Source organism: Podarcis liolepis, assembly GCF_965112155.1.
Source record: "Podarcis liolepis genome assembly, chromosome: 7".
Classification (NCBI taxonomy): Eukaryota; Metazoa; Chordata; class Lepidosauria; order Squamata; family Lacertidae; genus Podarcis; species Podarcis liolepis.
In genome coordinates, this window is record NC_139561.1 from 3,948,421 (window position 1) to 3,962,156 (window position 13,736).

General features: G+C 46.9%; 1 protein-coding gene across 17 annotated transcripts in view; it reads right to left on the bottom strand.

The window, feature by feature from the left end:
- Positions 1 to 550: 550 nt before the first annotated feature.
- Positions 551 to 13,736, bottom strand: part of GPAT2 (glycerol-3-phosphate acyltransferase 2, mitochondrial) — an 86,701-nt gene continuing 73,515 nt past the window's right edge. For all 17 annotated transcript variants that reach the window (XM_083514202.1, XM_083514204.1, XM_083514209.1 and 14 more), the window contains 9 exons: positions 9,660 to 9,730; positions 8,535 to 8,796; positions 7,404 to 7,552; positions 6,506 to 6,583; positions 5,709 to 5,840; positions 4,128 to 4,248; positions 3,469 to 3,534; positions 1,967 to 2,022; positions 551 to 1,008 (listed from right to left, as the gene is read on the bottom strand). In XM_083514202.1, coding sequence (XP_083370328.1) covers positions 892 to 1,008; positions 1,967 to 2,022; positions 3,469 to 3,534; positions 4,128 to 4,248; positions 5,709 to 5,840; positions 6,506 to 6,583; positions 7,404 to 7,552; positions 8,535 to 8,796; positions 9,660 to 9,730 — 1,052 coding nt within the window. In that variant the 3' untranslated portion in view covers positions 551 to 891. The remainder of the gene's footprint in view (positions 1,009 to 1,966; positions 2,023 to 3,468; positions 3,535 to 4,127; positions 4,249 to 5,708; positions 5,841 to 6,505; positions 6,584 to 7,403; positions 7,553 to 8,534; positions 8,797 to 9,659; positions 9,731 to 13,736) is intronic.

Sequence of the window (13,736 nt, forward strand, 5' to 3'; positions counted from 1 at the left end):
GACATACAACTTTTTTTTTAAAGCATGGAATTTTGATTCATGGGCCACAGGTTGAAATATCTCACAAAGGGCTTGGAGGTGTTTGACCAATAGCTGTGCAAGGAAGGGTCCTTCTTCACAAGTAGATATAGCTTTTCTGTGCACAGTATGGTTCTGGCAGAAGCAGCTGCAGGTGCTGTAATTCTTCACAGCCCCTCTGCCTGAAGAGCAAAAGGGGTTCACAGCTACGAGGCGGGCAGGGAAGCCTGAGGAAGACTTGCTGTAGAGTCCTTGGAATACCTAAAGTTTGGTAACTGTTGGTAATGACATCTGAATGCTCGCAATTTCAAATGGATTTGGAATGCATAGCAATAGATATTTCCCTATTTTGTCAACCCTTGTGTCCAAAACAACATTCAAGTTACTAGCAACATGCACTGGTGGTGTGCTTGAGTTTTCACTCAAGCTTTCTCTAACCTGTTGTTGTAGGATGCAGGAGATAATGGGAGTTTTAGTCCAAAATACCTAAGGGGCACCAGGTTGGGGAAGGACAGAGCAGGCACAGTTAAAATGCAGTCAGAAAATATTGTTTATTACTTCCAAAGTCAGCAACAATGGCTCCCAGGGGTGGGGTGCAATCTAAATTATTTTATAAATAAAACACAAAATCATACAAACTACACTCATAATGCTTAACAAATGGATTTTAGTTCTTTACTAATTGGCCTCAACACTGGCTCACTGGATTTCTGATGAGAGGCAACTTTTCAACTGGGATTTCAAAAGGGTCACACACCTGTGCGAAGACAACTTTCAAAATAAAGTTAGAAGGCGTTAAACCCCACCCCAACATATACACCTAGGAAGCAGAAACTACACCTTCTGGATACCATACAAGGCCCCTTGGAAGCACTAGCTGTAGATAAACTGCTGGATAAATTTCTCCAGCTTCTCTTGGTTCTCTTTGGCACGGAAGGTCTCAGAGAGGTGAAGAATGGGCTCCCCTTGCCCTGCTGCTTCTCTCAGCACCTAGAGTGGAAATTAAAAGAGGGGGGTTTAGCAATCCCATACCCCGCTGAAGGCAATGAAGTGGGTGGGGAAATTCTTTACTGTCACCTCACACATCTTATTGTGTGAGATTACTGTGGAGAGAAGAGGAGCATAGACACTGAGCAGCTCTTTTCAGAAACAGCAAGGTTTCCCCTGATACTGGCTGTTGCAACTCTCAAAGGCAAGCTGCATAGAAACCCACCAAGACAGGTGGAAGATGAAGGCAAGGAGCTGCTGCTGTGGGGGGCTCTATGCCCTCAGCCTCTGCCTGAGAGTGACAAGCCAACACTGGCTGTACATGCACAGGGGGTACATAGATATACATATATCATATCCTCAGTAATCCAGCAAAGGAGAAATCACTGCTAGACTCCACGGGATTTGAAAACACACAAAAAAATGCACTCAAGCTGTGTAGGTGGAGTGGCTGCAAAAGTATACAGTGCTTTGGCCACATAGCTGTATGGCAAAGAGCCACCCATGCAACTGCCTGCATTTGGCGAGATGGAACACCAGGAGTGAGGGAGGCAACAGAGGCATGCAAAGTCCCTCAGGGATGGAATTTGAACATGGCCTCCCAATCAGTTGACCATTGCTGAGTGGGATCAGGACAAGCAGGACCTGAAACTCTGGGGGAGTATAAAAGGCAGCACAAAGAGATAAGAAACAACCCACATTTTTTGTACTGTGACCATAGGGGCTAAGAAACTGCTTTTGCTTCTTAAATAAAGCAACACTTCCGAGATGCTCAGGAGTGCTGCAAGATGAAATACAGGTGGCGAAATTATCTCAGATTAAGAACTGAATATAGCAATAGAGATGTGTTTGGAGAAGCAGGAACACCTGAAAATGGATTGTGGAGGGCATGAAAAGGAAGATTCTGGAATGCGATCAAAGACTTTGCACACTGAAGGGGCAGGCAAGGCAGGGCACTCACCCCCAGTTCCTTGTAGATTCGGACAGAGATAGTAGTCAGAGTTCTGCAGACACATTCTGAAAAAGTAAAATGAAATGGACAGAAAGGTTCAATGTGGGAGAGAGGAGAGAGGCCCCCTACCCCCCAGGCAGGTTTCGAGTCTAGTGGTGGCACAATTGCAGTGAGGTAATGTCATCAAGCACTAGGGGGCAAAGTTGGCTTGTAAAAACTAGCTTCTAATCTAGACCCAGGGGGTTATGTTGTGCTGGTTAAAACAATAAAGGAAATGCCATGTCAGAGCTGTTGTAACTAAGAGACTGAACATCGGATCATGAAACCTTCGGCTCAAACATTGTTTCTGTCATCAGCTCACTTGGTGGTCTTCGTGGAGCCAAAGCCTTCCCCCCTCAACTGCAGTTTTGGATAATCGCCCACCACTGGGAGGATTAGAATATAGGATACAATAAGCACATTGAACATTCAAAGCACACTGTGCAAAAGCTAAGTATTGATAAGTGTTTTACTTGCTACATTTTAAGAAGGATGTAAAACAAACCTGGAGAGATTTATGGGCAGAAAAAGAAGAGGGTGTTGGGAAAGCCTGTGAGGAGGAGGAAGAGTTTAAGGAACTGGGGCCTTTTCAGTGATGGGAAATGGCCTTCATGTATCTAGGCTAACAGCTGTGGTTCACCGCTGCCACAGGCCTCAGCATAAGTAAACAGGGTGCTTAAAATAAAAGGGTTTTAGGTAATTTCCCATTTTATGAGGTCACAAAATCCTTGTCCATCAACAAGGGCAGTTTGGTATAAAGTTACTTAGGAGTAGCTCTATACTACCAAGAAAACTGACTCTTCTGTCTATAGTGGCTTCACTAAAGTATCTCTGGCAGCTGTAGGACTGTGAAAGGCTCAGATTTCTCTCTTAAAGTGGAGTTCAAGGCTGCTGACTGACCCACAGCTTGCTTAACTGCAGAGGCTCAAGTCTTGTCACCAGGGAGCCAGCAAGGAGGCAACATACCCAGAAAGATACAGAAATGCTAACATGAGAAGAATGCTCAGCTGGTCATCAAAGCTATTAGCATTATCAACAAGTGACTAGGGGCTCCACTCCTGCTTGCTCTGCCTCCCAACCAATCCCCCCACCCCCTAAACCTCACCACCCCCACCCTCCTCCACTAGCCCATTAGATTGTGTGGGGAACCTTTGTGGCTTCCACTTCACAGGCCAACCTTGATGGGGGCAGGGCCACATGATGACAAACCTTAGCTGCTTAGCATATTTATATACACATAACATTTCTATAGCCCTTTCAAGTGTTCAAAGTGCTTTGCAAAGTGTATTATCTAGCGGTGAGCCTAACAACAATACTGTTTAAGTCAACAATATTATCTCACCATCTTGCTGGTTGGTGCATGGAATTGATGGCAGCCAGTTTGCAGAGCTGTCCTGTAGCCACTGCATCACACCAGCTCTACACTTACTCGCTTGGCTACCACTTGGCCCTCTCTGGGCCTCTGCACTCACCAAAGGAAGAGTCTTCTTTTGCCTTCATTGCCAAAAAACAGTGCAGCTTCTCCACATACTGGGACTCTGTAGGGGACAGCAGTGCTGGTGGTCAGAAGGACACAAAGCAGAAAGCAAAGGGAGGTCCCTAGCCTCAGCTGCACCATTAGCACTGGGAGAGGGATCTCTGCACCATGACAAATGCCTAAGGGTCACAGCAGCTCAAATTCTAAATATGAATCTGCAGGGTCAGAGGTTGCATCCAAAGGTAGAAGTGGGTGCAGAACCTAACCAACAGCACCTGGGCTTTGCTAATGAATCAAATCAGCACAAGGCTAATTTCACCTAGGGAAAGTCAAATCCTGACAGTAACAACCCATCAATTGTTACCATGCAGCAGTTGCTTAAGGTGTGCCAAAATGAATCCAAGGACTTTTACTGGTGAGCTATTCAAAGGAAGCTTAATCCTGTAATAACTGCGAATATTTTTGTAAAGAGAGAATGCAGGGTGCTTCTAGCATTTGGAGAAGCTTTGCTCAGTGGTGGGGCCTTTTGCATGTAGAACAGATGCCCTCCCACTGAGCAGAACTTCTCCAAATGCTTGGAAGCACCTTCCCGGGGAAAATTAAGGCTGTTGGAAGCCACTCAAGGGAAGAGGAACCCGGCTGTGGGGCATATACCTGATTGAGGAGACTCCATTTCCCAGAGGAAGACAGTGGCTCTTTCCAAGGTCTTCAGCAAAGGGCTCAGAAGACAGCAGAGGAACACAAAAAAGTTGGAGCAGTTTTCCACCTGGCTTATCTAGGGCAGAAAAAATGAAAAGAGACACAGGGACTCTGATAAGACGAAGGTTCACATATTGATCCCGACTGCTTTGTGTGGACACTGCAAAAACTTACATGTGTGATAAGCATCGATCCCACAATATAACCCATCTGGAAGTACCCAAAGCCAATGGAACTCCCTTGGGAACACGTGCAACACACTATTCTTTTGAGTAACAGCCTGCATGTCACAGAAGCTAGGCAACACCAGTGGGGAACAACATAAGCGCTCGTGCTATGATACAAACACAATCTCTATCAATAAACCACCCTTGTGAAAATTGCATGGGTTGTATCCAATGCTGGTCCTACCCACAGTAGAAGCATTGAAATGAATGGCTAAAACTAACCTAGGCCCATTAATGTCAGTGGGTACAGTTCTATTATCATGGACAAAGCTGCCTTGTACACACCATGTCACATTTTCAGCAGAGTGGAAATATCTACAGAAACAGCGTCTCTGTAAGAAACTATATGCATAGAGAGAGGTCTGAAAGCAGCCTCTGTGTGCCCGGGAGGTGGTGCTGTGCATCCAGATGTTTTGGAAGTGCAGAAAGTCTCTCCCAGGCGGTGCAGCAAGTAGAGATGAGCTCAGTGAGTTCCCCATCCTCAGCACCAGCCAGTTAATTACAGGGAACTTCGCTCCCTTCTTGAAAGAACACAGAGGAAGGTTTCAGAGCCTCAGCCCACACAGCTGGCATTTGAAGAGACAGGTTGTGAACTCGGGATGTGTCATATGGGTGCTGGGAAACAAAAGAAGTGGGAATTTATATGGTAATTTGATGTTCCCTCTGACAATGAGGATGAGGAAGGAGGGTGGCCTCCAGAGCTGTGACGCCCTTCCCACATGAAGCCAGACCCAGCAGGAGGATTTCAAGGATCCTCAGAGCAGCAGGGAAGCACAACAGACAGCAAAGGAGCTCACCTTTCCCACCCCGCTAGGAAGCCTGGTTGGGAAAAGCAGGCATCTTTTCCCCAGAGGAACACATCTGGGTTTGGGTGCAAGGTCCCTGCTCCAAATGTGGCTGGAGTGAGACCAATTTATTGAGTGTGGGTGTAAAGAAAACCCCTTGGCCATACCTCATATTGAAAAGATATCAAGCACATACTCTGAACATCGTGCTTGTACTTCATCTCCCCGCCCCTCAAAATGCTGAAAATCCTACCACACAAAATTTCAATATGGCATGAGAAGTCCTATGAAGGGGATGAGCATGGGAAGAATAAAATATTTTGTGCAGAGTATCAAATTTCCTTGCAGCAAATTTTAAAAAACAACACTGGGCTGCCTGGCCATAGCTGCCTTCAGGTGAGAGATGCAGGCAACTGGGACAGGGAGAGAGAAGAGCAAAGGGTGGGCAGAATTTCTGCCTCAGAGGCAACTGCAGGAGAAAGGGAACTCCAGTGGGAGTTTTTTCAGAATAGGGTTCACGGTACTTTGAAGCAGCCGTTTCCAGTCTCGTCGCTGTAATCGCTGTCGCTGTCCGCAAAGTCATCTGTTGCCTTCCACAGCAACCTCTTCATGAAGCGCTTTTGGGCTGTGTCACACACCAAGACATCACTGGGCGTCTGGGAGGAAAGGAAAGAAACCAATTTTTGAAAACCTTGGGAAGAAGAGATATGAGGCTTTGCTGCAACCATAAGTGCCTGGGCCAGCCGTTGCCAAATGCCAAGCTGGGACCAAGTAGTGTGTCATCAGAGAACTGCTGTGAGCCCAAAGTGGCGACACACAAAAAGGCTGCCTACCGTCTCTCTTCATGATTCCTTGCTCTAGCCTCACGTTTGCCCAATCAGCCTCTATCGGAAGAGGCTGCCACCATTTTGCTGCCTCTGTGTGTGTGTGTTGTGCATGCAAGTTCTTCAGTCCTTCCCAAAGCAAAATTACCCACCTTTAGAGAGCCTGCTTGTTGCATCTCTGCATGAGTTACAGCACTGGGCTGTCCTCCCCAAGAGGAGGCATTATCATATCAGTGTCTCATGCAGGAAGAGCCCTTTGTGGGCATAGAACTGTGGCTCTTACGTATTCCAAGAATAATCCTTTTTGCATGCAAGAGAGGAACATGCCCACAGTTTTAATTCAAGAGAGGAAAATAAGTGTACCCCGGTGATCAGAAGTTTGGGAAACCCAGGCAAAATATTATCATTCCACATGGCTGAACTCATATGGTGTTTAAATGACACACACCTCCAATTTCCTCACTTCCCCACACACCTATCCTGAGAGCTTCTCTTACCTCCTCAGCAACCAACAGTCCACACTGGATCAACTTGTCCACAGCAACCTGGCAGTAGTTATACAGAGACTGGCAAGGCTAGGAGGAAGCAACAGCAAATCAGCAGGACCTTCACTCTCTACTAGCCCAAATGAGAGACGAGAGATGGGGTGCAGCACACACCTCCATCAAGAGTGTCAGCTTGCCTCTCTGAAGGGTTTCCATGATCCTGCATTTCTCTTCTCTCCCCCTGCTTCACCTTTTTTTGTTACTAATTAGTGGTGATGCACAAGGTCCCATCCAATTATCGCAATGCACCTTTAAATAATATTTGTCTCAATGGGGGCATTCTGTATCTGCAATGGAGAATTCATACAACCAAGTGACCCTGGTATAGTATGGAGCAGGAGTGTATAAGATTGTCCAGCAATGGCCTGCAGGAGATGTTCCAGGGACAAAAATGGGAAGAGCAATGAACGCTACTCTTACTGTAGGCTACATTCCAACTATGCAAAAGCAAGACGCTCTCTCACACACTTTCCTCCCTTTCCATTCTTCAGCCATGCAAGGAAGGTGAGGAGTCATCACAATTTAAGGACACACATTCCAGCCCAGGTAGAAGTCACTGAAGGAGGTATAGTGCATGAAAACAAGCACAGTGGCAGTAGGCCATCAGAGCAGGGCAAGGCAGGCCTCTTGGCAGAGAGTTTCCAGAGCCTGGGTGTGGCTATGGGAAGAAGCCCTCTTCACCAAGCACAACTCAGGTGTTGGTGGGACACAGAGAAGAGCCTTTGAGGAAGATCACAGCAGGCAAGAAGGTTATCTAGGTGAAGCATCCTGCTCCATAGCTCTGCAGGCTTTGCAGGTGGGGCTCGGCAGGCAGAGAATGGCCCTTTCAAATCACAGAGGGGCTCCCTACCTGGCATAGGAGGAAATCCCTGGGCAGCAGCTGGACGAGCAAGAGAGTCTTGTTGTGGAGCTCTTCCTGGACCAGGACCACATCCCTGAGCTGCTCAGGGCTTCCCAGGTAGGGCAGCAGCTCCACCAGGAGGGCATTGGCAGCACAGGCTGCAGAGAGGAGTCAGGAAAACCATTTAGCATTTACTTTCTATGTTTGTCTCATTCCACAGCAGTTAAATTTAGTGATTTAGAAGAAGATTTGTGATTTGGAAGAAGCGGAAGGCCTTGTGCAGGATGTACCTTAATTGTATTGTATTGTATTGTATTGTATTGTATTGTATTGTATTGTATTGTATTGTATTGTATTGTATTGTACTTCTATTGTTCCCAGAGACAGGTGCTTGAGAATTCAGGTCTGGTCAAAATTTACCTGTTTGCTTGCAGACAGTGATATGCCTGTGGTTTTCAAACGCTTGTTTAAAGAAGTAGGTGAAACTCCTTGGGAAAGACCTGTCCTTATTACCCAAGTTACCAAAGTGTCATCTTTGGTGAAACACTTGTTTATTAAAAAGCAAGATATAGCAGGCATGAAAGTGTGCACAGTATGGAGAACACAGCAAGTCCTTTCCCCCCTTTTAAGTCACACATGGCAATTACTTTGATAGCTATGCATGGATGGGTGAACGGGTTTCTAATAATTTCTGCAGTAAATTCACTTCTGTGGATGTATTGGCAAAGCTGAGATATAGCCCCAATTCCTTTGGCTCTTGATCTCCTTGAAAATCTCAGGTTTGCACTGTGAAATCCCCCAAAATGCTATTGCTAGCCTTGACCAAGGCCACCCACATCTTTTTTCCTAAGCTGTGCAGCCTTGCAAAATTTGGCACTGGGTGGGGGACCCACCAATGACCTTGCACAAGCGGGGCCAGGCCTGCAGTAGAGACCTGAGAGAAGGGGAGTTGAGGCATCAAGAGAAACTTCTGTTATCTTACAATCTGCAGCACTGTGAGCCTTTTTCTCATGTACTCTTGGTGAACTTATCCCTAAACGCTGAGCCCCCTCTAGACCCCTCCTCCCAAACTATCTCAGCTAATTAGAAAGGAATCATTCAATCAGGCTTCCTTTGAGCCTGAGGAACCTCTAAACTCACCTCCGACCGCTTCCTGGATGAAAACAGGCAAGAGGGCAGTGCTGTGCTGGCTCAACTCTGTCATGGCTTCGCCTGTCTTCTTGGGAACCACCAGGACATCCCCCAGGGAAAGGTGGTAGAGGGAGATGCAGTGCCGCAGCAGGAACAGAGCATGCAACACCACATCACGCGCCTGCCCAGAAAACCCCACATCATAGCTGCGCAGCAGGATCTCCTCAGTGAGCCAAACAAAGTCCTGCATCAGCTGGGAAAGGAAGACGCCCTAGCAGAGGACAGAAGAAAGAAGATGTTATGGTGATGAGGTAAGGAAAATCCCAGTGAGCACCATCCTTCAAGCATGCTCTTTAGAAGGCACAGATTGCTTGAGAACAGCCTTCCCCAACCTGATGCCTTCAGGTATGTGGACCTCAACTTCCATTCATCCCAGCCAAAGGTTGCCAGGCATGATAGGAGTTGTGGTGTACAACATCTGGAGGGTACCAGGGTTAGAGAAGGCTGCTTTAGAACACGTGCATATCGGATAAAACTTTTTACCCCTCTCTGCATCCTAAATGGGAACAGAACAAAGGGGGAAAACACTGCTGTCTACTCCCATATTCAATTATGGGAACCAAGCACTGCAGCTACCATTGCCAACACCAGAAAGTTGGTTTTATGCAGATAGCAGAACAGCAATACCTCAGCTGTGGCCCTGTAAACAAGGATCCATTGACACACTGTATGGCAGCACACCTAATAAGGCTACTGACTGTACAAATGAGACAGAGAGTTTCTCAAAGAGCTGCTTTGTGATTGTGTGTTTTAATACATGCACACACTGCATTTTAAGATTTTACATGTGTGTGCAAAACCTAGACTGGTAAAGGTTCCTCATGCTCTCCCCCATCTCTGTTACCCCATTTATAAAATAAGGAATAACCACAGCCTCTCCTTGCAAGATCTTTGGATCTCTAAGACCCTTATCCCTGGGGTCTTTGAGGTAAGCAGAACCTGAAGTTTGGCAGAACCAAGTCCAGTTTCCCATCATCCCCAGAGGTGCCACTAAAAAGGGTCAAAAGTCCCCCGTTGCTTCAGGGATACTTAAGAAAAGAAAATCCTGGATCCAGCTCCTTTTCACATTCTTACCTCTTTGTGTTTGTGCAGAAAGAGTGCAGACATGATCTGTACAGCCATGATGGCAGAACAGGATACGGCAGCTAGAGGAGGAGAGAGAAAGAGAGAAGAAACCACATGGTTAACTGCTAGTGCCTGTGATTCCATGTGGAAAATGCTGCACGTTGAAAATACGGTGGGCTGGTGAGCCAGTAAAATGGGGCCACACAGCATACTGCATTTATTGTTGCCAAACCACATCTACTCAGTGGGACCTTGTGGGTCAGGTTGTCAGAAAAGACAAGGAGACTTGGGCAATTCTAGCCAGTGGTCAGCCTGTAACCCTTCACTCCAGGCTGCAATACAAAGGAGCATAAAGCACTCACCGTTTTGTACAAAAGAACCTGCACCTGCCTAACAACAAGATAAAACACTGGAAAGAGGTTGCGGGGAGGGGGGGAGTGCTACACATAGCATTATATTAACTCTCTGTCATTATAAAAAAGGAAGCCAAATTCTGTCTCTTGCATAAAGTATTAAAATTAAACACATCTGCACAATCTATTCTCCATAATATAATATGAAAATGTTTATTATTTTTTCATTCAATTATATCCCCACAACTCTAATGGCTCTCTGTATCACTGCAGATCCTTTTTACAGATAATTGTCTTTTTTGAGTTATTTTGCTTCTGAGAAGAGAAAAGGCACCTGCTTACTCAGTGAATATCAGAAATGACACCAGAGAGCATATGCTCACATGCAGAGATGGAATATCCATACAGAAACACTTCCCACCCAAGATAACTTGGGGAAAGCCTTGTATCAGGAAAAGCACCCAACTAAGCCATGGATAGGATTTTGTTTTTAAAATGAGGCAGGTTGCCATTTCAAAATATCTTGGGCTCCCACCAATTACCATGGGGCACAATCAACTGGGAAGATCTCCTGTGCAAACCTAATTGAAATGAAGGGAATGTTGTGCACAGATGAGCAGGAGGCTCTTGTGCAGCGCCCACCCGTTTCAATTCATGTAGGACAATTCCTTGGCAGAGTGCACCCAGTCCACATGGATCTGCTTGCCTCCCATAAGAAGAGCCTGCTAGATCAGGGCAATGTACAGTCAAACCTCGGTTGTCGAACGCAATTCATTCTGGAAACCCGTTCAGCTTCCGAAACCTTCAACAACCAAGGTGCGGATTCCGACTGGCTGCAAAAGCTTCCTGCACTCAAGCGGAAGCTGCGTCCGACGTTCGGCTTCTGAAAAACATTCAAAAACTGGAGCATTTACTTCCAGGTTTTGGGCATTCAGGAGCTGAAATGTTCCAAAATGGAGCCGTTTGGGAGCTGAGGTTTGACTGTACCATTAAGTCCATCATTCTGTTCTCACAGTGGCCACCCAGATGCCCCACTAGGAAACCTGCATGCTGAATTCAACCACAAATGCAACCTCCCCTCCCGTAGCTTCCAAGCAAGTAATATTCAGAAGCATTTCTGCCTCCAACTGTGCAGGCAAAGCATAGCCATTGTGGCTAGCAGGTATTGATAGCCTTCTCCTCCATGAATATGTCATCCTTTCAAAGCATCCATCCAATCCTTCATGCTGGCCAAAAATCTGCTACCTGAGGTAGCCCCTCACTCTGCATCTCATAATGAGAGCTCAAAGGCATGGAAGTTTTCCTTGTCTCTAAACAATGTCCTGCCACAGGCCCACCATTCAAGCCCACGAAGTCCAGAGCCACATCCTCCCTTCTGCAAATGTGCACAATAAGGCAGGTGGCCAAGTCTGGCAGGTGGAAGAAGAGTGGGGGTTGATCCAAATGGATCCTGCAGCCAAGGATAAAACAGAAGTCATGAACGAGATGAAGATGGAAACTGAGCACTGCAGGAGCTCTGGCTAGCAGAGAGGAACTTGAAAGGGCTGCTTCCTCTGCAGGAAAGTTCACAGCTCAGAAGAGAGGCCTTTCATTGCCCGCTAATTGTGCATGTGGTCCTGTCACCCAGATTTCCTCCAACCTTGTGTCCAAATGGCAAGACTAAGGAGGAGGGCATGAAGGGGGAGCGCTTCAAAAGGGTCAGAGAGCAAAATCAGTGATGGGGCCCTCAGGCTGCTCCTAACATTTAGGGAGAGGAGAAGAACAAATCAAGGTAACTATCTTTTGTTAAAAGATCATCTGCAAAGAGACAGAACAAAGCAAGTGTAGCTTCTTGTTATTCTCTTTAGTTGATTCAAAAGAGGAATCTTCATATTCTTTTCTTCCACAGTTTGTTTAATCACCCTAATTTTTGAACATTGTAACTATTTTTCCTCGCAGGGGAGCCGCTCAATCCTCTTAACAATTTTGGTTGTGCTTTTCTGCACCTCTCCCAACTCCACAATGTGCTTCTTGAAGGGGGAGTATGATTGCAGGGCAAAATTCTGCATTACGAGAAGACGTGCAGGAAGATTGCACTTGGTGGGGTGCCTGAGCTGAAGAAACTGATTGCAATGGGCCAGCTTCTGTTCTTGGCTGCCCACCCCCTTGGCTGAGGGAAGCGCCTCAGCAAGACAGGTTTTTCCCGGGCAAAGCACTCTTTTTCCAAACCATAAAGCGAGGGCGGGGGGAACAGACACACACGCTTGTGAGCCATTTGCAGAAAGTCACGCAGCCTGTGCATTAGCGAAGACAGAGCAGTTCAGGTATTATACTAAAATAACCAATAATTGGAAAGTTACATCCACACTCTGGGAGACGAGCAATAAACTAAAAAAAACACACCTTGACACGTGAGTTGAATATTTTATGTAACTGGGAAGGCTGTGACTGCAGCTCAGAGCCACCTAATGTGATTTGCTGCTCGGCAGAACCTTCCGGTTACCCAAGACACAGACAGAAGGCTACCCGAATTGACACAAGTTCACTTGTCCCTTCGCATTCTTTTGGATTAGGCAGGCCCCCTGCCCTCGTGAGCCTGGGGCCACGGAGGAGCCCCATGGGCCACCACTGGGGTCACACTGACCTTCAGGGGGTGCTCTGAGTGCCTTCCTGGAGGACAGTGCCACAGAGAGGAGTTCCTGACCTTCTCCTGGCCTCAAAGCGGGGAAGTGTTCTTGCACTGCACTTTGCCAAGTCCTCAGGGCATCCCTGAAGCTCAGCATGACACAAGCAAGTCCTCACCAACTGAGAAGCAGAGGAGAGTCACGGAATCCCCACCAATTCTGGATGATGACCAAGGGCCTCCCTATGCCAAGGGAAAAGAGGCACTTCTTAAAATATTCTTATTTTGCTTCAGTGCCTTTGATCTGTCCCCATCTTTCCAAATATTATTCTTCAGCCTCCAAAGCAAGCCCCTTTTCCTACTGCTGCCACAAAGTGCTCACGGCCTCAGCTGCATCCACAGTTTGTGCCGCTTCTCGACCAGTCTGAGGCGGAAGCTAGCAGCTTGCATGTAAGCATCTGCCTGCAGAGCCATCTGTGAAGAAGCCACTTCCTTCTCTCTGCTTCTGCCATGCAGACAGGGGCAGGTGGCACATCTGCCAAATGAGCAGCACATATAGCCAGCCACTTGCGCCAGGAACACTACACAGAAATCCTCGAAATAATGAACCAGAGCTAGGCTAAGCAGAACACCTCGGCTAGCCACTTACATGTGCTTCCTCAGCCTCTGGTTTTTGGCAGCACCTTCAGCACTGACTTGAAATTTTAAAGCCATCACCTGGAAGCTGCACTTATTTAAATAAAGATCTCTGTGCAAACAGAAACTGGGAGTTCCTTCAAAAGCCTAGAACGGCATTTCCCAAACTTTTTATATCCAACACTCCCCCCTCCCAAGTTAAAACTGGAAACATGGTGCACCCTTGCAAAAATAGCATCTTTTTACATCTAATCCCCTCTCTCAGTGGCAGCTCCTGAACCAGGCTGCCTCAGCCTCGGCCCTCCAGATGTTTTCAGACTACAATCCCCATCATCCCTGACCACTGGTCCTGCTAGCTAGGGATCATGGGAGTTGTAGGCCAAAAACACCTGGAGGGCCGAGGTTGAGGAAGCCTGTCCTAAACTATCACCCTCCCTACAGTGTGGCAGGCCCAGTGCCTTTGCTTCTGTCATAGGACAGTGAAGGTATTTCATT